This window comes from Epinephelus fuscoguttatus, linkage group LG18, assembly GCF_011397635.1.
Source record: "Epinephelus fuscoguttatus linkage group LG18, E.fuscoguttatus.final_Chr_v1".
In the NCBI taxonomy this organism is placed as follows: Eukaryota; Metazoa; Chordata; class Actinopteri; order Perciformes; family Serranidae; genus Epinephelus; species Epinephelus fuscoguttatus.
This window is the reverse complement of record NC_064769.1, coordinates 37,885,981-37,913,298: the sequence shown is the minus strand read 5'-3', so window position 1 is coordinate 37,913,298 and position 27,318 is coordinate 37,885,981. Positions and strand designations below refer to the sequence as shown.

The 27,318-nt window shown below is 43.9% G+C and overlaps 1 protein-coding gene across 1 annotated transcript in view; it reads right to left on the bottom strand.

The window, feature by feature from the left end:
* Positions 1–200: 200 nt before the first annotated feature.
* The window catches only part of ttc28 (tetratricopeptide repeat domain 28), a 215,064-nt gene continuing 187,946 nt past the window's right edge, over positions 201–27,318 (bottom strand). The window contains exons 19-35 of the mRNA XM_049604503.1: positions 26,318–26,447; positions 25,882–26,106; positions 19,390–19,573; positions 16,530–16,670; positions 15,214–15,358; positions 14,940–15,119; positions 12,869–13,443; positions 12,548–12,795; positions 11,211–11,335; positions 9,876–9,953; positions 9,582–9,741; positions 9,297–9,373; positions 5,550–5,573; positions 5,241–5,370; positions 2,669–2,776; positions 1,951–2,596; positions 201–1,857 (exon numbers count right to left, since the gene is read on the bottom strand). Coding sequence (XP_049460460.1) covers positions 750–1,857; positions 1,951–2,596; positions 2,669–2,776; positions 5,241–5,370; positions 5,550–5,573; positions 9,297–9,373; positions 9,582–9,741; positions 9,876–9,953; positions 11,211–11,335; positions 12,548–12,795; positions 12,869–13,443; positions 14,940–15,119; positions 15,214–15,358; positions 16,530–16,670; positions 19,390–19,573; positions 25,882–26,106; positions 26,318–26,447 — 4,284 coding nt within the window. The 3' untranslated portion in view covers positions 201–749. The remainder of the gene's footprint in view (positions 1,858–1,950; positions 2,597–2,668; positions 2,777–5,240; positions 5,371–5,549; positions 5,574–9,296; positions 9,374–9,581; positions 9,742–9,875; positions 9,954–11,210; positions 11,336–12,547; positions 12,796–12,868; positions 13,444–14,939; positions 15,120–15,213; positions 15,359–16,529; positions 16,671–19,389; positions 19,574–25,881; positions 26,107–26,317; positions 26,448–27,318) is intronic.

Here is a 27,318-nt window from a genome sequence, read left to right as displayed (position 1 = left end):
GTCGACACAAAGACGTGAATGTCCCTATCTAGAGCCAGTGTTTGACTTGTCTGATTGTAAAAACATGGTGGTGCATCATTTTTTATTTGTCTTGAGAGTCGAGATATTTCTAAATTGTAGTCTGGCACCGCTGCAAACATTGTACATTATAAAGTCACCATCACACATGAAATCAAGTCTCCATAAAAAATATCAAAACGTTTTCCTCACGTCCTCCTTTAATTGTCTTTATAAAATGTATAATAACGACTGGAAAACACAGCTTACTTTACAAAATAAATGACGACAATAAGCATCGATAATAATGACATTTAACAATAATTATTACACAATAAATCAAATTCAGGTCAACTTGCACAAACATAGCGAGCATTTAGGCTGACGTAAAATTGTTCTCCTTTTCTCAGGCGTTCAGTCGACAGGCTGTGAGTACAGTACATGGAGGCATTGACACACATGCTCTCTAGTCAGTCATGAAAACACATTTAAAGCCAGAGACTCGACACTTCTCTACGAGTCATCTTGTCCTTCCAGCTCTCCCCAGAAGAAGGCACAGTCATCACATTTAAAACATCCCTTCACAAAAAGTGGTGACGTGTAAAATCACCGTCAGTATCAAACAGTACTTTTTTATCCTAGTCTTCAGCAGGTATTGCTAAAAATGTCGTGTGTAGCTGACAAACGGACAGCTTCTGTCATAGTACAAACACCAAGAAGGAAGCAGAGGAGAGGGACAAACATGGCGACTCTCAACATTTAGAGGATGGAAAAAAGTGTCCAGGTGAGAGGAACTTGTAGCCGTTCCCAGAGGGAAGTTTGATGCCTCCTTTGGAGTTAGACGGAGGAGGCGGAGGAGGTTTAGCCTCCAGTTTTTGGTGACCGTTCGGTCTGGCGCCAGCGTCCTCAGACCCCTCGCCGTTTTTGCAAACAGAATCATGTCGAGGTGAGAGATTAAGCAAACCCAAAACATCTTTCTGAACTGTACTCATTTTTTTATTCCCACCTCGGAGTAAACTGGCGGGGCAGGGCACCTCGTGTTTCTGGCCGGGGTTGGCCCAGAAGGTTTTTAAGTTATGAATGGCCTGGACTTTGTTGTCCCGTTTGGACTGGCTGAGTTCAGGAGTGTTCGCGGGGCTGGAGGAGGCTGAGACGGATCCTGTGGAGGAATAGGAAAGGGCTGGCGACGGGGCGCTGTCAGCAGGAGAGTGGGAAGGTGAGATGTGGGCGGTGTAAGGTGAGGTAGGGTATTTCAGTTTGAGCTGAGCCTGCACATGCACATCTGAGGAGACAGCCGGGAAAGGTGAGCTGTGCTCTTTCACAGCGAGAGATAAAGACGGAGAGGAGTGAGCGGGGCTGTTGTAGCCGGAGCTGATTTTCTGCAGCGACGAGGAGCGGGATGGAGGTTTGGGTCGAGTTGGGGGAGGGGTAGAAACAGAGGTGGATAGAGGTGACAGATGACAGGAGAGGGAGAGGGGAGAGGAGCACGCCTTTAGGCTGGCTCTGCTGGGAGGTCTGCTGAACGCACTGGTCTCAGAGGGCTGAAAGCCTCGTGCTCCTCCGCTGGGAGTCAAAGTGGGGGTTGAGGGAGTCGAGAGAGAAGGCTGCCTGACGCGTGCCTCCTCTCTCCCCTCAGTTCCCCTCGGTTTCTTCCCTCTGTTTGCTTTCTGCAGGCTCTCCACAGCCTGCATGTGGCTCTGGGTCTCTTCCAGAATCTTCTGGGCCAGCTCCTGGGGATCCAACTGTCCCGCAGGCACCGTCCTCTCCTCCTGGGACTTGACCGTGCTGTCTGTCTCCGTGCTCGACTGGTCCGACTCAGAGCTGCTGACCTTTCCTTTGCCCGTCCTCTGAGGAGATGAGCTGGGAATAAGAATATTAAAGTTACAAATGATCTAGTCAGAGCGTTTTTAGGAAGGACAGCATCAATCTTTCTGACAATAACTCTGAACTTACATTTCCTGTTTGGGTTTGGGGCCGGTGGGAACGTTGAGGGGTGGGGGCGGAGCTTTAATCGGAGACGTAGGTGTGCTGATGCTTCCTTTGGAGGAAACTGTAATCGGGTACCCATGACCCCCTGCAGACCCTCTGCCTGCACCGCCTCTACCGTGTCTGTGTCCTGCAGGAAGTGGCAGAGTGTCACAGTCCCTCCTCCCTCGTCCCAGCGGCTCACTGCTGATAATGGAGTACCCTTCATACTCCTCTTCCTCCCCTTCTCCTGCTAATCCTCCTCCCTGATTGGTCAGTCGACCTCTCGCCAGGCCGCCTGAGTGGCGGTGCGAGGTGTAGAGTCCCCCCCCTCCTCCTCGAGGTCTCTCCAGCTCCGGCTGATGTGATGAGCGCTGGCTGATGATGTCACTTCCCGCGGGCTCGGGTCGGGACAGGAAGCTGAGGGAGGAGGCGAGGGAGCTGAGGCTGTAGACGGAGATGGCGTCGCAGGAGAGGTTGTCGGGGCAGACCGGGGGTAAGAAGGAGGGCTGAGGAGGATAGCACCCAAAGGAGAGCGGTAAGGAGTGAGGCTGGGAGGCTGACTGGGAGGAAGACAGGGACTCCAGGGACGAGGAACTGTCCATGCTCAGCCGCTTTGGAAGCTCTGTGGAGTCTGAAAGAGGAGAACCGTTAGGACGGGACAGAGACGAAGATTTAGGTTTGAAAAGTTCTGCATGAGTCTCACCAAAGAGCGCCAGAAGAGACTGCAGGGCAAAGTGCATGATGCGCCTGCTGGCCTGTTTTCCAGTCTTCAGCACGACCTCCTCCTGACCCACCTCACACAGATCGAAACCTGACAGACACAGAATGTAACTAAGTAAAAGTACTACACTTATGCAGAATTTTGAGGTACCTGTACCAGACAAATATCCACCTTTGTGGACAATAAATACATATATAATTATAATTTTAACTCCTGTTCATTTCAGAAGGAAAAAATTGTGCCTTTTACTCCACTACATTTATCTGAGAGCTACAGTAACTGGATACTTTGGATATATATATATTTTGGCTTTCTTTGATAGGACAGATGGATATGAAAGTGGGGAGAGATTGAAGGGATGGCTGCAGGTCAGACTCTATCCTGAGGCCGCTGCTAAGAACTTGGCCTATACAGGGCACACATTCTACCAGGGTGCCCATAACTGGACACTTTAGACCAGTGGTTCCCAACTGGTCCAGACACAGGGTCCAGATTTCTCCTTAGACATCAGTTCAAGGTCCACACAGTTTAACACATTCAGTGTCATACTTGTGTTTGTCCATGTCATCAAGCTAGCTTGCTGCCTCTGATAAGTAGCTATGTGTTAGTCACTCACTCTACAGCAGGAACCAGCACTTCAAAATAAAAGCTCTGTGCCAAAAATTCACTGTTCTTCAAAACAAAGTGTGTCATTTACAAACTTGACACGTTTGCTAGTCACTTGTGGTCCCTTTAGAAAGAACCTGGGACCCACTTTTACACCCTGACCCACCAATTGGAAACCACTGCTGTAGAGATAAAGATTTGACCAGTGGTGTGAGAAGCACTCAGATCTTTTACTTGAGTAAAAGCAGCAGTACTGTGGTGTAAAAATACAAGTAAAAGTCCTGCATTCATAATTTACTTAAGCAAAAGCACGCAAACATCAAAATATACTTAAAGTACCAAAAGTGTACAGTATACATGGTGGAGATGGTATTTGTGTGCCAAGTCTGACTTTGCAAAACTAAACCCTTACTTAACCCTTTGCTTAGTCCTGCCCCTTGAACACTGACTGGCAAATCATAGCGTAGCATTGGCCAGCTCCCACAAGGGTCCGACAACAACACAGCTGTGCTCCATTGACTCTCAATGAGTGCGTTGACATGAACAGTTTAATTCCCTTTTAATTCGGAATTAAAGTTCATTCCTATTAAAAATGATCTTGTAAACACCTAATTTGGAATGAAAATTCAATCCGATGTAAGGGGCTGGAATATTCCGTTTCTAATTCCAAATCAAAGAATTTCTCTCACTTGTATACACTCATTCCTCTTTAAGTTCATTCCGGTCTTTCTGCACATGCTCGTTTCCTTGCCCTTCTGGTGCCATGACGTATATAGCGCGCATAGCAACGGGCTCAGATAGAGCAGTCGGACTCGTTGCACTCACCAGTTTCCATTCTCCACAGCACGGTCTTCTACCTCCCTTCTTCGACCTTCTACCTCCCTTCTCCTCCTCAACAGACGAAGCATTAGCAGAACAAGGTTGTTGTCGTACTGCTGCTTCAAGAATATAAGCAAAACAAGCCCAAAAAAGGCACTAAGAACGGCGTCGTCAAGCATCTTGTTATCCGGAGCGAGGACTACAGTGTTTTCTTCCAGTAAACGTAAACACGTAACATCCGCCCCGCCCCCGATCCAATCAGAACCCTTCCCTGACCCAAACCTTGCACGGACCCGAATAAAGGCGATTAAACTGATCTCCGTGTAAACCCTCATTCGGAATGAATATTTCCCGTGTAAATTAACTGGAAAAACTTTAAGTACGAATTAATTCATTCAGATTTATTTCATTCTGAATGAGAAGCCATCATGTAACCGCACGTATTGAATCGTTTTAGATTTCCTTCATTTTCAGGCTGGTTTTGTGGATTTGGAGCTAAATGTTGTGCCTGTAACGTTATCCCCAACGCTCACAGTTGCCATCTTTGTCAGCTCAGCTCCCTGTTACACCAGTAGAGACTGACCTCTGGTGGCACATGGCGTGCACTACACACAATACATCCTCAATACAGCATCTCCGCATGGAAGAAAAGCATCTGTATTTTTGACGGTACTGAAAAATGACACTGTCTGGATTTCTAAATACCTTGGTATACTGTCATACCATATCACTGCCCAAGCTTAATATTTATTACTGGATTATAATTGTTGAGGCAGTCATGTGCTTGTCACTTTAATGTTGCAGCTGGTCAAGGTGGAGCTCATTTTAATGACTATATATACAGGTAGGTGGCGTATCTATAATAATAAGCCATCATTTATTCGTTGATTTATATTTTGGACTGTGAAGTAACTGCAGCTGTCAGATAAATATAGTGCAGTAGAAGTATATAGAAGCATAAAATACTCAAGTAAAGTACAAGTACCTCAAAATTGCACATGTAAAACTAAGCTTTAGTCATTATGCTCATTTAGTTTCATTATTTAGTAAATGTGTTTGAGCTGTTTGTAGCACCTACTTTTATTTCAAAACAGAAGTGAAATTTGAGTTTATTCCACTGAGGACTCACCGAGCGCTGCCAGGAACTCGTGGCAGCCTGGAAGCCTCCAGAGCTGCACACTTATCGACACCTGAATAGGAGCCAGTGAGAAGTCCTGCTCTTTGTCGCCTGACTGCAGCTGAACCAGCACCTGGTGGAGCTTCGGAGAGGAGAGCAAACATCATTAGGTCTGAACTGTGACGCTGCAGTGACTTTGTGTTGTCTGAGTGAACTCAACGCTCACATCACAACACATCTCTCAGAGTATTTAATCTGTGTGTGCCTGCTGTGAGCGCTCTCACACTTCCTTTGAACTCAAAGTTATCATGAAACACTTACCATTCCCACCATGCTTTTAACCGCCTTTGTGTGGTGGGGATGAGAGAAGAGGAAACAGAAACTTTAGTGGTTTAGTCCTGCGTGACTGTTGGGTTTGAGTCACTGCACACTCAGCCATGCATGGAGATGATACCAACACGGTACATGGAGGGCTACCACTAACAGAGAGTGATGTAACTACTGAGGCCCTGTAACTGACACATAAACAGTGGCTGGATATAAAAAATGAGTGAGTGGTGGTGTGTCCTTTTAATTATGCTCCATGTATGACCGTGTCAGATACACACTCAGTGAGGGCAACAACACACATGCAGTCAAGGGCGTAATGTTCATTCCTTTGATTTTATGAATTGATTTTTGCACTAAAACCTCTCTGAGTGTTGACCTCTTATTCTCCAGCTGTGAAAATCCAGATGAGAGAAGCTCTCATCCGAGTCAGTTATCACTGTGCAATCACAGCAACAACCTTGACAAGCAGCTACCAATGGAGGCCACTGCTTTACAGGCTTCTTTTGCCGTGGGGTCGCCTCTCAGGCTACATACAGGCTGCCCTACTTTAGTGGTGAAGGTTGTAGCAGCCTGAAAGGAATACCTGCAGACGCTACACAGGACGGAAAAAGGCACCGACAGTATTTATCAAAAAATTCCAGGTATCTATAAATGATTGCTTTTGGTTCATCATGTCACACACTCCTAAAACCAAAGCTACGCCCTTGCATGCATCACTCACATGTGAATATGTTGATATGAACCAGTGGTGGAAAATAACTAACTACATTTACTCAAGGACTGCACTTTTATTTTCCTTGTCTTCTACTCAACTATATTTATGTGGCAGATGTAAGTTATTTTTCAAGTTAAAATTTTACATTAAACAAAAGATAATCCTATAAAATACATGCATTGTTAAAGGAGCTGTACGCAACATTCAGAGCAAATATTTTTCTGCCTTGTTTACGAGACCAACGCCTCCATCTTATGGCATTCACAACATCGTGCGTGGAAATCTTCTGAAAGCTCTGAGTTCATGGGTTGTGACATGTTGGCTGACTATTTCAGAAATGACAGAGGCCATGGAAATTAATTTTTTTGGTGGATGGTAAGATAATATATTGTCATCAATGAAATCTCCTTGCACAGCCACAGATCATCAGGTGCTGGTAGGCAGCAGGAACGTAAGTCATAAGATATGCAAAAAAATCCTCCGCACACTGACATAGACTTTACTATCGAAATTTAATGAAGGGAACAACGCGTTTCGCGTTTAGCGTCATCAGGTTCACCTCATCAGGTCTGACCTAAGCATTCTCAGGCGTGTTTAAATGCTTGCTGGTCACATGACCAATTTCGTTTTTTTCTTTTTTTCTCTGTTTGTCTAAGCAAGACTCAAAAAAATGTTCACATTCAAGTGTTCTGCGCGCGAGACCAGTGAAAGCATGTGGACACACATGAAGGCGGTGTCCATGTCACGGTCTCACGCAAGCACACACACACGTGATCGCGGTGCACAGAGAGGCAGTCAGAGCTACAGGCTACAATGAGGCTAAAAACAGAGTTCAAATGAGGTTTTTCCAAACAACTTTTTATGTTGGGGCTTCAGGACACTTGGATCACTACGGACGAGCAGTATGGAGATATTTTGTGGTTTCAATTATGTGTTTTTGGACATTTGAATCTGGGGCGCCGTCAGCCTCCATTAGGTGGAGTTGTGTTGCTACCTCCTCTCCCCTTGGATCTCTGCAAGTGATGTGAGGACTCTAAAACTTCACCTGAGCCTCCCTCGGCATATGGGTGAGTAGATAATGGCTGAATTTTCATTTTTGGGTGCACTATCCCTTTAACCACTTGAACGGCTACCATTACTTGTGTGCAGCTTCCCATGTCATAACCATGAGCTAATGAGTTCGATTTAAAGGTACCAAATGAGACAGAATCTGATTCAGCTTGTCTACACGAGGCTCTCAATATGGAGGTTTCTGAGCTGATGGCTAGCAGCTAACAGTGGCGCTAAATCAATAAACAGTGCTAACAACAGCAACAGTGCTGACAGACATAATGGTGTTAACCAGAGGGAAACTGTAGGGTGGGGCCCACGCTTTGGCAACAATGCCATGGGTCAGGACTACATTATCAGCTGTAAGTGCCATATGAGGGCAATGCAGAGCAGTGGTAATAAGCTAGCCAGTGGGACACACGCAAGGGCTCATGTGCGCTAACATGCAAGCACAGCCACACCGTCTACCATGACAAGCAGAGAGGCTTGTATTACAACACACACAGAGGGACTGTGGCTTCATTATCTGCTCATGACGCCATTACTCCACTGTATCTTTACATAGCAAATATTGGTTTGCTGCTATATCAATGTGGCACACAGCTCCAGTCAAGTCTGAAGCAGTAGTTTCCAGCCTTTTGACTTGTGACCTCTTACAGAAAATCTAGGTCTAGTTGGGGCTCCTTGTCATGTTTCAGAGGTCTATAATCAAAACCCCATCCCCTCTACACTTCTCAGATTGTGTCATTTTAATAACCGTTCAAAGGCCCGAAGAATTCAATACTTTACAAAAAAAGCAAAGATTAAAACTAAAAATAAATTTGTGTATCAGGACTTAGATGCTTCTTCTTCTTCTCTCCAAATAATCATGTGACATGTCAGATTTATCTGGTGACCCTTTGGAGGGGCCCGACCCCTCGGTTGGGAATGATCGGACTAAACTAGCTAACTGTACATAAAGTAGTCCAAACTGTCTCCATATAGGGCAGCTACATGAGTAACACCTTGCGCTAACATTGATGCTTCAGTATCAACACTAATAATGTAACATAGAATCAGAGATCAATCACAGGAGACACTTTACTGCACAGTGAGTACTTTTACTACTTCAGCTTTAACGGAATACTTCTAAATTGCTGTACTGGTAGTTTTATCTAAGTAAAGGATCTTAGTACTTATCATTATTATTATTACTGGCAATGCCTCATCATCATCTGCCCGTCTCTCCTGTGGTGTCCCACAAGGATCTATCCTTGGCCCTTTATTATTTTCAATATATATGCTCCCTCTTGGTCAGGTTATCCACAAACACAACATTCAGTTTCACTGTTACGCTGACGACACCCAGCTTTATGTTCCACTTAAATCCTCTAACCCCAGTTGTCTTGCTTCCCTCACGGCCTGTCTTGTCGACATCCAATGTTGGATGTCCCAAAACGTCCTTCAACTCAACACTGACAAATCAGAGGTTCTTTTCTTTGGCCCCCTCAGTTCCAGATCCCATTTCCAAAACAGTCTTGGCTCTCTGGCTGTGAATGTCAAAGATGTTGCAAGAAATCTCGGTGTTTTATTTGATTCTAATCTTTGTTTTGAGGCCCATATTAAGAAAACCGTTTTTAAAGCTCTCCATGACCTAGCTCCTGGCTATATCACTGAGCTTTTGATTCCCTACAAGCCAGACAGTAATTTGAGGTCCTCAAATTTGACTCTACTGGTTATACCTAGGACTCGGCTTGTGACTAAGGGAGACATGGCCTTTGCCATCTATGCGCCCCGATTAAAAAATCTCTTCTAAAAACGTGTGTTTATAAAAAGGCATTTTATTCCTGCTAATTGTCACTGTATTTTTTATTCCTTGTGCATGCACCTTGTAACTTTAAGAAAGGTGCAATACAAATAAAGTTTATTATTATTTATACTTCTTCCACCACTGGTCTGAGTAACTGTGTCACTACCACACATGATGACAGTACCTTATGAATGAGCTGCTCTCCGGCCTCAGATACTGTGACCAGTTTACAGAGAGCCTGCAGAGCTGGAGGAGTGAGACCTGAGGATAGACACAGGGTTGTTACTTTTAGCATGAAATAAATTCAGTATCAGTGATTATTTATACAACTTATATGGTCAGAGTTTGGAGACACATGCATGATGAAACCACAGTGTGAACTCTGGATCCTGGAGGGGCTACACAGTTTGTTATTCTATCAGTGTGATTGACATGAGAGACATTTTGAATAATGGAGAAGCTTTGTCACCCAGCAGAGACTGCAGAGTGGTGCTGCACTGTTGCAGTCGATCCCCAGGGTCTGAGGTGGGGAAGAAAACCGCTGCAGGGAGACCAGCACCGCTACCAGAGAAGTCCAACCGAAAACCCACCGCAGACAGGAGGGCCTGCCACCCGGGCACCCCACCGACCTTACCCAGAGGAGAGAGGACATGTGGATGTGAGCAGAGGAGACACAGAGGCTGACATTTACAAACAGAGAGATAGAAAGAGCAACACACACACACACACACACACACACACACACACACACACACACACACACCTTGTTCTCTACGCTTTGTTGTGATGTGTACATCGGGTTACACTGGCCGCTCTGAATGCGCTGCAAAGACTTCTCAACCTGTAGAGAGAAAGAGACGCAGATCAAACACTGGCCTTCTGTCTGGTGTTAAACATGAGCTGATTGGTCCATCTCATCAACCGTCAACAAATTAATAGTCGCGGTCCCTTCAAGTAAAACTAGAATTACCACCTTACTGCTGTATGCCTTCATGCACCAGTCCAGTGTCTCTGACAGTCTCCATCCATGTCTGTGAAAACATGGATGCTTCACACACAGGAGATCTATACAACCAGCACTGTGATGTATTGTGTGTTATATTGTGTTCACGAGAATGAGACGCATTGCAAGTAACACTGACCTTGACCTTTGACTTATAACCACCAAAATCTTATCAGTTTATTGTTGAGTTTAAGTGGACGTTTGTGCCAAATTTGAAAAAAATTCCCTCAGGGTGTTCTTGAGATATCGCACTCACAAGAGTGAGACGAATGCAGGGTCACTGTGACCTTGACCTTTGACCACCTAATTCTTTTAGTTCATTGTTGAATCCACATGCACGTTTGGGCCAAATCTGGAAATAAAATAAAAATTCTTTCTGGGTGTTCTTGAGATATCGTGTTCATGATAACAAAACAGAAAAACAGTCACCTTTGACTTTTGACCACCAAAATCTTATCAGTTAATTGTTGAGTCCAAGTGGACGTTTGTGCCAAATTTGAAGAAATTCCCAAAGGGTGTTTTGTTTTCGAGAATTAAGAAATTCTCGAAAGGATGTTTCTGAGATATTACGTTCATGAGAACAGGATAGACGAGGTCACAGTGGTCTTGACCTTTGACCCATGATCAACAAAATCTAATCAGTTTATTGCTGAGTCCAAGTGGACGTTTGTGCCAAATTTGTTCATTCACATGAATGGGACAGACGGACAGACGGCCATGGCTATCGCTGGTGCAGAGGCATGATGAGGTATCACAGTTAGTTCACGTGACTCCTCGTGTGTGTTGTCTCTTGTGTTATTTATAGGTTAAGGTACATTATTCTAGATCAGGTTTGTTACACAGCATGAAAGCCAGAACCGGCCCATCAAAGAGTCCAGTTCAGCCCACTGGAGGAATCTGCACACCTCATATTGATTCTCTTGTGAAGGCTGAAAGGTGCCAGATTCTCAGCTCCACATCTTGAACACTGTATCAGGTGCACGGTTGTGGCAAAGATCAAAACAAACAGAACACCGACACTCACACATAAACATCATCTTATTTACTGTGGACAAAAACAAGCAGGTAGACGCTGCCATCAGCGTCCTGTCTCACCAGGTGCAGCAGCACTCTGAGGGCATCTCTGGCTCTCTCTGGGTACTGCAGGATCTCTGCCAGGGCCTGTCCCACCAGAGACATGGGGCTGTTCAGCTTCACGTCACTGCCAATCAGCATGTAGCCTGAAGGAAAACACACACACACACTGATGTCAGACAGGAGTCAGGTAAATTTTGGAGATGTTGACTGAATGATTTGTTACTGTGGAGGGCTGCGGCCTTCGCCAGGGGTCGAGTCCTCACGACACTTGCAGAGATCCAAGGGGAGAGGAGGTAGCAACACAACTCCACCTAATGGAGGCTGACGGCGCCCCAGATTCAAACGTCCAAAAACACATCATTGAAACCACAAAATATCTCCATACTGCTCGTCCTTCAGGACACTTGGATCACTACGGACGAGCAGTATGGAGATATTTTGTGGTTTCAATGATGTGTTTTTGGACGTTTGAATCTGGGGCGCCGTCAGCCTCCATTAGGTGGAGTTGTGTTGCTACCTCCTCTCCCCTTGGATCTCTGCAAGTGATGTGAGGACTCTAAAACTTCACCTGAGCCTCCCTCGGCATATGGGTGAGTAGATAATGGCTGAATTTACATTTTTGGGTGCACTATCCCTTTAATGTGTTAATGAACATTTGGGTAAAGTTCACTTTGAGATCCAGTCGGCTTTCTATCTCAGTTTAAGATACACATGACACTTTTTTAATGCTACTTGGTCGTATGAAACTAAATCACACTGAGAGCTGCACTGTGTATCAGCCTTTGAGTGTTTTAATGTGTAAAACAGCTGATCAAAATGCAGACAGCGCTTCATGTGATTTCAGCTCAGGTACAAACACCACACACATTGACACAGAGGAAAGAGTTTGGCGAGTGACGATAACAGACGTCGCCCCTTCCAGGACTGGAGTCACAGCCTGCTGGTGGATGCTAGTGGGGCCAAAATACCAAAGCATGAGATACTTGAGGTGAAATGGGCGGCGGGGCTTTGGCAGAGAGGAGGAACAGCTGGGTGTTTCTGATGGCCAGATATGTTGGATAGGTGAAGCTGGATGAGGCTACACAGCCTGGGTTTACTGCCTGAACTGTCTCACAGACTGTGGACAACACATAGCTTGTTGTGATATGAATTCATAGGAGCTCAATCATCATAATCAATTGTCCTTATTCTGAATAATATCAGCTGTATATCAGGCAGTTTACACACAATAATTACCACATGTATTCTTGAGTGGGAGTTGCTGTTATGACCATTAATCACAGCTGAGTAACTGATGTACAAATGGTCATTTAGACGATGAAGTGTTCCTTTAATGTGCGTTGGTGTTCGCTCACCTGCCCAGTTGGAGGGGTGTGAGAAGTGCTTGCTGCTCTGCAGAGCCTTCATGGCCTCCGTCAGAGCTGCGCTGGCTTTGGTCCCGTTGAGGAGAGCAGTGTAGAAGGTGTGTGTGAAGAGTTTGGAGGCAGCTATTGGTACAGGCCACAGAGAGACGCACACACACTGGACCCCTGCAGCCAGGAAGGCTCGGGTCAGACCCACCACCCCGTCAGCCGTCACCCTGCTGCTGGACTCTGGGTACAACCTGAGGTGACAGAGAGTCAGAGGTCAGGTCGAAACTCGCTTTGTGAAACGTTAAATCTGTGTAGCAGTCGTACCTCAGCACCACCAGTTTGACGGTCAAACACAGGTCCAGGATATCAGCCGCTGTGAGGAGGAAGTCATGAAGCGGAGGACTGTCACACACACTCTCCATGTCACACACACTCTCCCCGTCCTCGCTCGTCTCATCTGCTCCTCTGAGTCTCTCCGGGCTGCTGTGACTCTTAGAGAACAAACTCTTCATCCTTCCATCCTGACCTGCCGTCTCTCCCGACGTCGACCCCCCACACGGTGACTTCTCCCTGGGTCGACCGCCCGCCCCCTCCCCCCCGGCGCTCTCCTGGCTGGGGGCGAGAACCAGAGCAGCGAGCTTCCAGGATATATGTGTGGCAAAGTGAATGCACTCTGCCTGACTCAGAGCTGCGAGCACACGCTCCTTGGTGGCGTTCGCTCCAGTGAGGGGATGACACCCCAGCTGCTCCCCCAGCCACAGAGCTTCATCCTGGGCTGAAGGTAACGGGCCCCACAACCAGCGGTCCATCACAGAGGAGGGCAGGCGAGGAGCTCCGACCACTGCCGCCACTGAACCTCCGTCTGAGCAAAGTAAGGGACCACTGCGGCGAGGATGAGGCTGTGGGGTGAACACAGGCTGTCAGATACGAGTTCACATTTTTCTACAGTTTAAAGGTCCAGTGTGTCAGATTCAGGGGGATATATTGAAAGATGTAATATAAGAAGTCTGTTTTCTTTAGTGTATAATCACCTGAGAATAATAATTGTTGTGTTTTTGTAACCTTAGAATGAGCTGTTTATATCTACACAGGGAGCAGGTCCTCGTTTATAGAGATCACCATGTTACACCACCATGTTTCTACAGTAGACACATGGCTCTAAACACAGCCTCTAAAAAGGGTCCTTCATGTTTTGGGTATTTGCATCGGCCACTATAGTTAGAAGCTCTTCTGCAAAGAGCAGCATCAGAAAGACAAAGGGTTTTTTTTTCTTGAAACTGCTTTATTCAGTGTTTAACTGGTTTAAATCACCTGGGGTCTCATTTATAAAACAGTGTGTAGGATCTGTACTAAAAATGTACATACGGACAAAAGCCAAAAATGGCGAGCGCCAAAAAATATTCACAGTTTCTACAATCCAGCTTCCACCTCACCATCTGTGTCGCCAACTTCCCGTCTCCAAAATGTTTGTGAGCATGGGTCAAAGTTTCTCCCATCAGGTCTGTTTTTATAGATCACAACTTTTGCGTGGGAAGTGGCGTACGCCTCTGTCAGGCCTCGTTTTGTGCGGACGCAATGTTTATAAATGAGACCCCTGGTGTGTTTGTTTTGGAGAGGAGGAGACATCTGAGGAGAATTCAGCTCCCGGTAAAAACCTGCTGAATGTCTGGATAAAAAGTTATCAGAGAAAGCACACATTAGCAGATGCAGGGCGAGTGGCCCGTCTCTGACATGTCTCACAATACTGGAGAAACACTGCCTTATTCTGTCAACTGATGTGTTTGTTTTCTGGAGAAGGAGGCATCTGTGGATATTCGGGTTCAGTTTTTAAACTGAGCTCCACCTCAGCCAACTACAACGTTAAAATCCTGCTTTTACATTAATGCATGAGGAATACTGATGTCATTTTTACTTTAAACACTGCAATGGTCCTTTAATTTTCTAATTGCATCTGTAAATTGATGGACTTTTGTTTTGTTGAATCAATGAATCCTCCTCATTATAGTTTACATGTTGCCGTAGTATGTTTGTAGTGTTTCATGATTCTATCAGTGGTGGAAGAAGCTTTCAGATTCTTTGCTAAAATAAAAACTAATACCACACTGTGAAAATACTCCTCTACAAGTAAAAGCCCTGCAAATGAAGTTAAAGTATTAAAGTATTATTTAAAGTATTATTTAAAGGCTAACATGTCACTGGAGTCACAGAACCCTTATTACTGATGGGTGTTATCTGGCTGCTAAAAGTTAAACTATTCCCAACTTTTAGTCTGGCTGCACTTTGCTGCACTTGGTCACTGCTTGGTGTATTCTCAGCATAAAGTATAAAAAAAATCCCCTTTGACTGTTAAATTATTTTATGTGATATAACTTTTGTAAAGATGTGATGTGCCTACCCTGATTGTGGCTCCCAGGCTGCCTAAAGAAGGAACAGAGATGAGACTGAACCTCTCATACAGGTACTCATTAGAGGAGCTGCCTTTGAGCAAGGCAAACGGGATCAGGTACAATTCTCCCTCCAGCACCAACACCAGCTGTCTGTGTCGGCCGACAGGTCCACTGCTGTGCATCAGACCCTGGACGGGGAAGAAGACAGAAAGATTCAGTTTGAAAAAACAGAGTCTAATAAATTAAACTGAAATACAGTAAGTAGTCTAATGAAGCACACACCCCTTCCATCGGAGCTATGAGCAGGTCGTACAGAGCTCGTAGAGGAGGTTTGCTGATGTTACTGGGTCGTAGAGGAGGAGACGATGGGCTGTCCTTCACTGGAGACACTGTGGCGCTGTACAGACTCGTCATGCTCTGACAGCTCCTGTTACACACACACACACACACACACACACACACACACAGATACAAATACACAGTTACACAGTGTGAAAACAATGAAATACAACAGTGTGCAGCCATGTTAGCAGCTCTGTGAGGCTGCACTGATGCACTGTGGTGCTTTGAGCTGGATGCTAACACACTCACAATGACAATAATAACATGCTAATGTTTTGAAGATATAATCTTCACAATCTTATCATGCTAACATTTGCTAATTAACACTAACAGCAAAGTACAGCTGAAAATAACAGTGATGTCATTTGCTCTGCAGGTTTTTGGTCGGTTGAACAATTAAAAAAGATAAGATAAACATCCGTGTAAAGAATAATAATAAATACAAATAATTAAGGCAACATGATCAATCTTACTGTATTCCAGCAAACTATGTAAAGTGCAATAAATAAGATAAAAAGTATAGAAATAAATTAAAAAATATATAAAGAGGATAAAAATGATGAAAAAGTAAAAGTATATGAATAAAATATAAAATAAATAAAATAAAAAAAATAAATAATTAAGGTGAAAAAGTATATAAATAAAGTAGAAAATATATAAATAATTACATAAATAAACAGTATACAAATAACATAAAATGTACAAAAATAAAATTTAAAATAGATACATAAATAGGATAAAAAATTACAAATGAGGTAAGAACATATGAATAAAATATACATAAATATGATAAAAAATAAATAAGATGAAAAAGAAAAAAAAATATAAACAGAATAAGAAATTAAATAAATAATAAAATATTTAAATTAAAAATAATAATAATAAAATTTAACATATATAAATAAAATTATAGAAACAAGATAAAAACTACAAAATAAAAGTATATAAATAATATAAAAAGTATATAATAAGATATAAAGTATAAAAAGAAAAGTATATAAAAAAGACAAAAAGTGTGTGTTCATCCAATATTTGTTGAGATATTTCACTCACAACCACAAATGTTAACCTAATGGTGGCTCCAAAGAAAAAAAATCAGAGGATCACTTAAGTCAGTTTGATTAACTCTCTGGGGAACACGAATATCTGGACTACATGTCATCTAATAGTGATGAAGCGACGGACCGACTGACATGGCCTCCCTGCAGCTGCGCCACCATCTAAATATGAATCAAACCTTGGAACCAAAGCCGCACCTGTTGAAGAGGTTGTTCCTGGACACCATGCGGAGGTAGCCTGTGGGGTCGGTGGCTGAGGTCAGTTTATTGTTCAGCTCCTCAAACTGCTGCTCCAACAGGTCTCCAGCTTCACTCTCTGTCTCACTGCTGGAACAAACTCTGAGAAGAAGACGGACGCACAGGCAGAGTGTGTTAGCACTGTGGGCCGACATCACCAGTAAACATTTGTGCCAAATCTGAAGAAATTCCCTCAAAGTATTCTTGAGAAATCACATTCACAACAATGAGACAGACAAGGTCACACTGACGTTGACCTTTGACCACCAAAATATAATCAGTTCATCTTCAAGTCCAAGTGAACGTTTGTGCCAAATTTGAAGAAACTCTCTCAAGGTGTTCTTAAGATATTGCGTTCACGAGAATGAGACAGATGAGGTCACATAGACTTGAGCTTTGACCTTTGACCACCAAAATCAAATCAGTTTATTTTCGAGCAAATGTTTGTGCCAAATTTGAACAAACTCCCTCAAAGTATTCTTGAGAAATCACAATCACAACAATGAAACAGACTGAAGGTCACAGTGACCCTGACCCTGACCTTTGACCACCAAAATCGAATCAGTTTATTTTCGAGTCAACGTTTGTGCCAAATTTGAAGAAACTCTCTCAAGGTATTATTGAGATATTACGTTCATGAGAATGAGACAAATGAAGTCACACAGACTTGAGCTTTGACTTTTAAGCACCAAAATCGAATCAGGTTTTTTTTTCTCGAGTAAATGTTTGTGCCACGAGAATGAGACAGATGAGGTCACATAGACTTGAGCTTTGACCTTTGACCACCAAAATCAAATCAGTTTATTTTCAAGTAAACATTTGTGCCAAATCTGAAGAAATTCCCTCAAAGTATTCTTGAGAAATCACATTCACAACAATGAGACAGACAAGGTCACACTGACGTTGACCTTTGACCACCAAAATATAATAGTTTGTCTTCAAGTCCAAGTGAACGCTTGTGCCAAATTTGAAGAAACACTCTCAAGGTGTTCTTAAGATATTGCGTTCACGAGAATGAGACAGATGAGGTCACATAGACTTGAGCTTTGACCTTTGCCCACCAAAATCGAATCAGTTTATTTTTGAGCAAACGTTTGTGCCAAATCTGAAGAAATTCCCTCAGAGTATTCTTGAGAAATCACATTCACAACAATGAAACAGACTGAAGGTCACAGTGACTCTGACCCTGACCTTTGATCACCAAAATCGAATCAGTTTATTTTTGAGCAAATGTTTGTGCCAAATCTGAAGAAACTCTCTTTAAGTATTGTTGAGAAATCACATTGACAACAATGAGACAGACTGAAGGTCATAGTGACCCTGACCCTGACCTTTGACCACCAAAATCGAATCAGTTTATTTTCGAGTCAACGTTTGTGCCAAATTTGAAGAAACTCTCTCAAGGTATTATTGAGATATTACACTCACGAGAATGAGATGGATGCAAGCAAGGTCACAGCAACCTTGAACTTTGACCCTTGACCACCAAAATGTAATCAGTTCATCTTCGAGTCCAAGTCAACCTATGGACCGACGGACAACCCGAAAACATAACACTATAATGGAGGCATGAGCGCAACGAAACGAAATGAAACAAAAAAACTTGTAGCATGCACTCCTGGGCGCAGGACAGGTGTGGCGAGCTGACCTACATGTGTACATCATCACAGTGCTTCAACAGTGTTCATGTAATTACTCTCACTGCCAGCGGGGGGGGACAGAAGTTTGTGCATTTACTTCTTTATGAATCAACATTTCGTTTGCAAAAAGAAGAATGTGTTTTTTCTTCTTCAAAAATCAGACAATCTCACGCAAAGAAATGCTGTAATTCCTCGGGTTAAAACAGGATACAGAGTTAACGTCTACTGTTTGCTGGCAGTGACACCTCTTCAAGAGAATGAAGAGTCTCTTCACAGCGATTAATCACAGGAGCCAGGCTCTATGTGCTGGGCTGATGGCTCTCAGAATCTGCCATTAGCAGACGCCATTACTTTTTATGGAATCCTCTGGCTGCACTTTTCACAGCTCGGAGATTTGATTTGTGTTAAAGTAGCAGCGTCTACATACTGCAGGGCAGTAAAGCTCCACTGCTGGGTCGGAAAACATTTTAATGCTGCATATGTGCAAATACTTTTCACGCCGTGGATGAGCAGGATTCATAATCACCACACATAAACGGAGGCCACGGCTTCAACACACACACACACACACACACACAGGCGACAGACACAGTGAATGGCTGCCGGCTACAGAAACCCCACTGCAGTGGTTTCCACAGAAAGTTGGGACGCAGTTTGTGTGGGGGAACATTTGCTGACACCACACATGGTTGTGATTTACACAGTCGTCCAGCGGTGCCAGCCCAGGCCTGAAGTTGTTGGCAGGATAATTGAGTGTAAGGAAATACGGCAGCAGAGAGCAGGAGCAAAGGAAGACAGATGACATGCAGCATGTGGCTCCTTCATCTTCTTTTGCCCACGCTCCTCCCTTCGTGTTTCAATGAGTGATGATGTACAGTAACAAGACTTCTGCAGCCACACAGGCTGCTCTGAGAGCTCTACATGCTCACTGTGACAACACAGGCCTTATTGGACAGGAGGAAGTTTATCAAGGCTCTAAGAACGCCCCAAAAGAACTCGGAATGATAGATAGGTAGACCTGAGAACGCCATCATGAGGGAGTTTTTGGATTTCCAGGTCCTTTGATTTTGTTTTATTCTATTCTTTATGCATAAATATTTATAATATATAAGTTGTTAATGACAGAATCAAATCACATCATCTCTCAGAGTCGACTGTGGCACCAAAGAAAGAGTATAAACCTGCTGTAGTGGCTGTCCACTCCAAGAGCCTCTCTAGCGTTGCTGATGTACTGCTCCAGAGTCAGAGGACCTCCACCTGCTCCTGCTCCTGCTCCTGCACCCTGCGGGCTCCCACCACCACCTCCATCGTGGAACTCCTCCACTCCATACTCTCCGAGATACACCTCGTTAAACTTGACAATACCTGGAAGGACATGAGTGAATTAGTGCGTGCACATCAGTGTGCTGTGTGTTGGTGTGTTCATTTGTCTGCATTAAGAGTCAACTGTGTGGTGATCACAGGGATCTGTGGGGTTTGTTCCCACTCTCAAGCTGTTCGTTCAAACACAGTCAAACACAGTCTGCGTACACACTCAGCATGCAGGGCAGATTTTGGGAAACATCTTAATTATTAACAAGGTTGACAGTCTGAGGCCGGAGCAGCGAGTGGATCTGAGAAGCTGCAGTTTGGCGAAACCTTCAAAAACAAAAGTGTCGGCGCCACAAATATGAAGCTCTCCTGAGGAGGACAAACACCTTGTGGTCATTAAGGCCAAAAAGTGAATAAAACCAGTGCCCAAATGTCCTCAAACGTCATGACAGTTAGATTATGAGATATGTGCACACATGGTTGACACTTCTGCCTGAAGATGGTGGTCTTTTTGAGCCCTTTCCAAGCCCCCAAAACATGTTCACATATTCTTGGGCATAAAATGAATGCAGTACAACACATTCAACAGTCAAACTGAAGTGTTTTTTATTTCCTTTTTTTTTGCAGTGCATGCTGTGACAGCACTGTGCAACATTTTCAACATCCTCTTTTTTAGTCAGACTCAGTGAAATCCTTCTTCCTTTGTTTAAACACATTTTAATTTGTTCCACCAACTGCTTTTTCAAATGTAAAGCAGCCAAACAGAGTGAGCTCTTGTTGTTGTGAATGACAGGATTCACTCAGCTTCATTCAAGTTTTGCTTTTGGCTCTGAAGTGTGTAGATAGATGGATAGATATTTGTCTTTTAATTCTCATTTAAAACAAACCTCACGGACTGCATTTTTTCATCTGCGTAATATTGCGAAAATTAGGCCTATCTTGACCCGAAAAGATGCAGAAAAATTGGTCCACGCTTTTGTTACCTCAAGGCTGGATTATTGTAACTCTCTATTATCAGGTAGCTCTATTAAGTCCTTAAAAACTCTCCAGCTAATTCAGAATGCAGCAGCACGTGTACTAACAGCAACTAAGAAACGCGATCATATCTCTCCTGTTTTAGCTTCTCTGCACTGGCTCCCTGTAAAATCCAGAACTGAATTTAAAATCCTATTGTTAACTTATAAAGCTCTAAATGGTCAAGCTCCATCATATCTTAGAGAGCTCATAGTGCCTTATTATCCCACCAGAACACTGCGCTCTGAGAACGCAGGGTTACTCGTGGTCCCTAAAGTCTCCAAAAGTAGATCAGGAGCCAGAGCCTTCAGCTATCAGGCTCCTCTCCGGTGGAATCATCGTCCTGTTACGGTCCGGGAGGCAGACACCGTCTCCACATTTAAGACTAGACTTAAGACTTTCCTCTTTGATAAAGCTTATAGTTAGGGCTGGCTCAGGCTTGTCCTGTACCAGCCCCTAGTTAGGCTGACTTAGGCCTAGTCTGCCGGAGGACCCCCCTATAATACACCGGGCACCTTCTCTCCTTCTCTCTCTCTCTCTCTCTCTCGTATTCTATTACTGCATCTTGCTAACTCGGCCATTCTGGATGTCACTAACTCGGCTTCTTCTCCGGAGCCTTTGTGCTCCACTGTCTCTCAGATTAACTCATATCACAGCGGTGCCTGGACAGCGTGACGTGTGTGGTTGTGCTGCTGCCGTGGTCCTGCCAGATGCCTCCTGCTGCTGCTGCCATCATTAGTCATTAGTCATACTTCTACTGTTATTATACACATATGATTATTGTCACACATGTATACTGCCAGGTATTAATACATACTTTCAACATATTGTACCGCAGTAGCCAGAACTATAACTATAATATTATTACTTTCATTAATGTTGTTGTAAGATACTGTCATTACCTGCATCTCTCTCTCTCTCTCTCTCTCTGTCTCTCTCTCTCTCTCTCTCTCTCTCTCTCTCTCTGTCTCATTGTGTCATATGGATTACTGTTAATTTATCATGTTGATCTGTTCTGTACGACATCTATTGCACGTCTGTCCGTCCTGGAAGAGGGATCCCTCCTCAGTTGCTCTTCCTGAGGTTTCTACCGTTTTTTCCCCGTTAAAGGGTTTTTTGGGGAGTTTTTCCTGATCAGCTGTGAGGGTCATAAGGACAGAGGGATGTCGTATGCTGTAAAGCCCTGTGAGGCAAATTGTGATTTGTGATATTGGGCTTTATAAATAAAATTGATTGATTGATTGATTGATATTATATTCATATTTTTGGTCCTCAAAACCCCGAAACATGAGGAGACACAGTCAGGGTGTTCTCACAATCTTTTAGTATGTTTTCCTATGTAAAGTAATGCACCCAAAATCATACACATTGCACATATTTTGAAAGGCTGCGATGACGTGATCAGTTTGCTGATGGCAGTGAACAAGGAAGCAGTCACGTGCTCACCATAGTTCAGTGGTGTTCATTATGTCTTTAGTTTCTGATAATGACTTTAGTTGTTCTTTTATCTCAGACATGTTAGGATGTTTCATACCTTGACATGTTTCGGCGGAAACTTCCGTCTCAGGACGGTCACGCCTTCCTAATATCGGCTAAGTGACAGATCAGCTGATAAAGACGCGTCACAGTGACACTTCCGAGGAAGGCGGAAGTTTACGCCGAAACATGTCAAGGTATGAAACATCCTAACATGTCTGAGATATAAGAACAACTGAAGTCAACATCCTCACCATGTTTCTTTCCCTTAACCTAACCTCTGTAAGGACGTAACGTCATTTGCGGGGCGCAAATTTGTAGAATATCATACAACCATTCTGTGAGAATAAGTTGACCGAGTATCCGATTGGTTAGAGCACACACTATATGGGCACAAATGCCCCGAGCAATGAGTCCCTGGTTTGATTCCCACATTTCCTGTATCTCTCTGCTATCTCTGTCAAATACAGGCATGACCTGCCCCAAAAAACAATCTTCAAAAAACTTAAAGAGCTGGCTGACATTGACGACATTGACGTGTATAAAATATTCTGGTTTTTTGTCCTCATTTCAAAAAAAGACAACATTCCTTCTAAGCTGTTTATATGACTGATAAAAATAAATATTCCATTAATACTTCTGTTCACATGCAGCCATGCATACTCTGATTAACGTGCCCCGACATGTTGTTTATGACATCAAAACAGAAAAGTTGAACTGCTAAAGACGCTTGTGCCATTTTATATAAAAATTTCCAGAGTTTTCCAACGGTGGCGGACATGTTGGACCGTCACCGTACAAACTCAGCCTCCCTCTTTCATTCCTTCAGCTACCTTCTTGGAAAGGTTGCTGTTGTGATATTTGAACATACCCAAAAACCTGTTGATATCCAAGTCTTTCATGATGTTTAAAAGCAGGTGTGTTTGTCCTGTTGACCAGAAATTTGGACTTTTCTTTTGGGTGTGTATCTCTGCCCCACAAATTCACAGAGCCGACCGTAAACAAGTAAGAGGCTGTGTGTCGCAGACTACAGTTAAAAACTTCAACTGAGACGCATATTCTGAAAGTACTGTGTACACGTCCAAGGAATGTTCCTAAAGCCTGAGTAATACCGACGTATCCCAAATGCCTTAATCAGAAAATGGGAAAAACGGAATATGCTGTTTACATGACCACATGATCAAATTCAGCGTAGACACTGACAGTTCTGGAACAAAGCAGCAGAGAAAGTGGCGCAGCTGGTGCTGTGACTGAAGAGTGTCACTGAAGGATGCTCAATGCGACAGATGCAACAGATCCCAGGACTGTATCAGGACTACTGGAATCATACTACAGATATTTTAATGCAAATCTGAGCAAAGCTGACGACGCATCAGTCAAACTGGACTCTGAAAGAAGAGGATAAACTGAGGAGTGCAGCTGAGACTGTAACACTTGGTGGCGAACGACTCTGTAGATGTTTCCAGCGAGGACTGAGCCTGGTGTCATTATGTATGCAGGTTGCTGTTGTTATTATTCAGTGTGTGTTTGTGCTGTGTTACTGCACTGTGTCGGGGGAGTTTCCTCCTGCCAACAAAGGTTGGCAAACCAAATCATAAAAATAATGGCTTCCAGTTTTTTTTTTTAAATCGTATTGTGATATAACTCAACCCCTCCTGGAACACTCCTGGTACCTGGCCTGCTCTACACCTTTCACTGCCTGCAGCTCTGCAGACTTTCTCAGAGGAATTATTCACAATCTGTGGTTTTATTATTTTAGAAACGATGGCAGAGGAAATCTGAAATCACGTCCACGTTAAAGGAACAGTTCATTCTAAAAACTCACATCCTGAAGATCTCTACAGTCTATCGAAGGTTTCTATTGAATGGTGTTAAGGAGTGTACGCCACTTCCCACGCAGAAGTTGCGATAAATAAAAACAGACTTGATGGGAGAAACTTTGACCCATGCTGACAAACATTTTGGAGGCAGGAAGTTGGTGACATGGACGATTGTAGAAACTGCTGAATATTTTTTGCTGCACGCCATTTTTTAGCTTTTGTCCGTATGTACATTCTTAGTATGGACCCTACACACAGTTTTATAACTGAGACCCCAGAAGCTCATTTCTCTGCACCAGTCAGCAATCAGTTTTCCTCCTCTACTCTTCTCTGGTCACATGTAGAGATCTGTCTTTGTTTGCTTTTGTGTCTCTGTGTCCGCTTGTCTCTCTTGCTCTCTGCTTAGACACAACTCACAAATATGTGGAGGCATATTTGATCATCAATGATAATCAGATCATTCATATCATATATAATATATCCTTTATATCTCTTCAGTGCTGCATCGTAGGCAACTGGACTTGCTTGAGTTTCTTGAAGATGTTTCACCTCTCATCCAAGAGGCTTCTTCACTTCTAACGGACTGTAAGCCTCATGTGTGACCTCAACGACTCTGTAAGGGTTCACACCAACACAGAAGCCCCTTTTACACTGCCAGATTTTTTCGCGAATGTTGGGCCGTTTTGCCGGCCAGCTGCGAGCGTTTAGACACACAGAGCCGGATTGGCGAGTTGATCCAAAGTGTCCAATTTTCCACCTCGTAGGGTAGACATATTGGCAGTTTAAACAGACCAAGGCGGCCTTCCACAACAGGAGGAGCTGTTGATGATGCCGCACGTGTGACCAACTGGCGGTGGATAAACAGGAAACAGCTGATAGCAGGAATTAGCGAGCAGCTAGTAGCAAGAGGGAAACACAAACCTGACAGACACTGTAAAGATGAGCAACTGGGGAGACAAGGAATTGCGCGCCCTCCTTGTCCTCGCAAACGAAGAGGCCATTAACCGTCAGATGACGGGGACGGTGAAGAACGGGCCGACTTATGAGAGAATCGCCGAAGGACTGACCAGCCGCGGCTTCCCTCCCACGTCACTGTTTACGTCACACGCTGAGCTACACGTTTTGTTACTTGCTCACGCCCCCCATTGCCCCGAAAAAGGCACATTCTGTATAAACAAAAGTAGGTAGGCGGCATTTTGCTGCACTCCCCGATTTTGTTTTTATACTGCCAATGCTGAAAAAAGACTGATTGGGCTTTCCTGCAGATTTGCACAACTCCTGTTTAAAAAGGGCCACAGTTTAAAGCCTGCGACTCTGCACCAGTCAGTTTGATAGGTAGACCACATGGTTTGTTTAAATGACGTAACAGAAGTGCATATGTAACTGATTTTGTGGACAAATAGTAATGCTCACTTGCTGCTAGAACACTGTGTAAAATTCATATAAGACACATTGCTTATAAACAGATTTTAAAGACAGTGTGTTCAGTGCAGCTGCTGCAGGACAATGGATGAGGTCATGCACAGCCAGGACAATGTCCCGTGTTTCTGGCATGGAAATATAAGACTCAGGGAAATGAGCTCAGCAGGATGACTTTGAAATATCTCAAAGGTAATCCAAAGTATTTAGAATAAGTTACTTAGTTCGAGTAATCTAATGGAATATGTTACAGATTACTTTTTAGGGCAGGTATTCAGTTATCTGTAGAGGAATATGTTTTAAAAGTAACCAGCTCTCCTTAAAACCCATTCGATACAAAAACTTTGTCTGGGAACACACAGAGTCTACAGGTGAGTACTATATACAGTTTATTTAGGTGAACTACTCCTTTAACAAGTTTAAGCCCTTTCCACCTGGGGACTGATTTACGGGGTTAAGTGGAACATTTGATATTTCCTCTGAACAAATTCAAGTTTTGCCCTGATGGTGGCATGAAAGGAAAATGCAGACTCTTGAATTATTGCAGTTTAGTTTTTTAACCTCACTTACAAGGTGAATATAGAAGTGTGTGTGTGTGTGTGTGTGTGTGTGTGTGTGTGTGTATGTATGTACCTGTCCCTGGAGATATCAGCCAGCTGTACAGGAAGCCTCCAGCCAGAGAGTAGTAGAGGACCATGGCCCTCTGACCGTTGACCGTCTCCAGGATGTGCTCCACAGTCACTGGGATGTACGGGTCAGCGCTCGCCTGCTGGCTCCCTTTCTGCCGTTCGACCAGGAGGTCAGCGAAGGCACGCGTCCGCCCTCGCTCCGCTATGGCCAGCGCCTCATCGTGCCGCCCTGAGTCGTAACACAGTAGATGAATAATGAAGGAGTGGAGCGGGAGATTCGGGGGAGCAGAAGGTCTGAATTAGCACTTAGACATCAGGTGATAATTTGTGCGTCGCTAACAGGCGCACAGACAGAGAGTGTGAACGAGAAGAAAGGTGAGAACACCTCGCTGACAAAGTGAGGCGCAGTGATTCACACCAACAACAACAGGACAGCTCACCGAGGCTGACGAGGACTCTCTGGAGAGCCTGGTACGAGCTGGTTTGCAGATCAAACAGAGTGAGCTTGTAATCTGTGCTGTGCTGCGTCTCATGACGAATCGTCTCAAACAACACGGACGCTCGGTACAACTGAAACACAGAAAAACAAACATCACAACTACACTTAGAAACTGCAGAATACAACTTTCTGATGAGCTAAACACACACACACATATATGTCACCTGTCTGTGTGTATTAAACACTTCAGTTATAACAGAGGGAGCTGGTTCAATATTTCAACCCTGACAGAGCGTGCTGTTACACTATTAACCACTGGGGGGCAGTACTAATACACAACAGGCTCTGCCTCTCCTCCCTCCACCACACTGGGAACTCCATCAATCAGTCCAGTTACAGTCATTTTACCACACATCTCTGTGCAAGGCAGAAAAACAGAGTGTTTCTCTGGAATCAAGACGCAACATAAATAAATAACACAAACATTTATTTGACACAACGCAGACTCCTGAGCCTGCACACCTGAGATTTATGGAGTGCAAGTTAAAATAGTAAAAACAATCAAACCTGGATCATAAGCAGGCTGTGTGCTGCACCCAGTGGTGGAGGAAGAACTCATATCCTCCAACTCAGAAGCATCGCTAAGGCACGACATTTCTTTTTTTAAAAATACTTTTTATTTACGAACATTTTTCACGTTCAAAGTGTGAGTAAGTTCAGGAACAAAAGACCAAAGTAAGGCGTCATACATCGATCAGCCAAAACATTAAAGCCACTGACAGATGAAGTGAGTAACATTGATCATCTTGTTACAGTGCAATGTTCGTCTGAGGAACCTTGGGTCCTGTCATTCATGTAGATGCCACTCGACACCCAAACAACATTACAGACCAATACACCCTCTCATGGCAACAGCACTCCCTGATGGCAGTAGCCCCCAGCAGGACAGTGCTCCATGCCACACCACAAAAACTTCTCAGCTCAAGGCCTTCAGATTCCCCA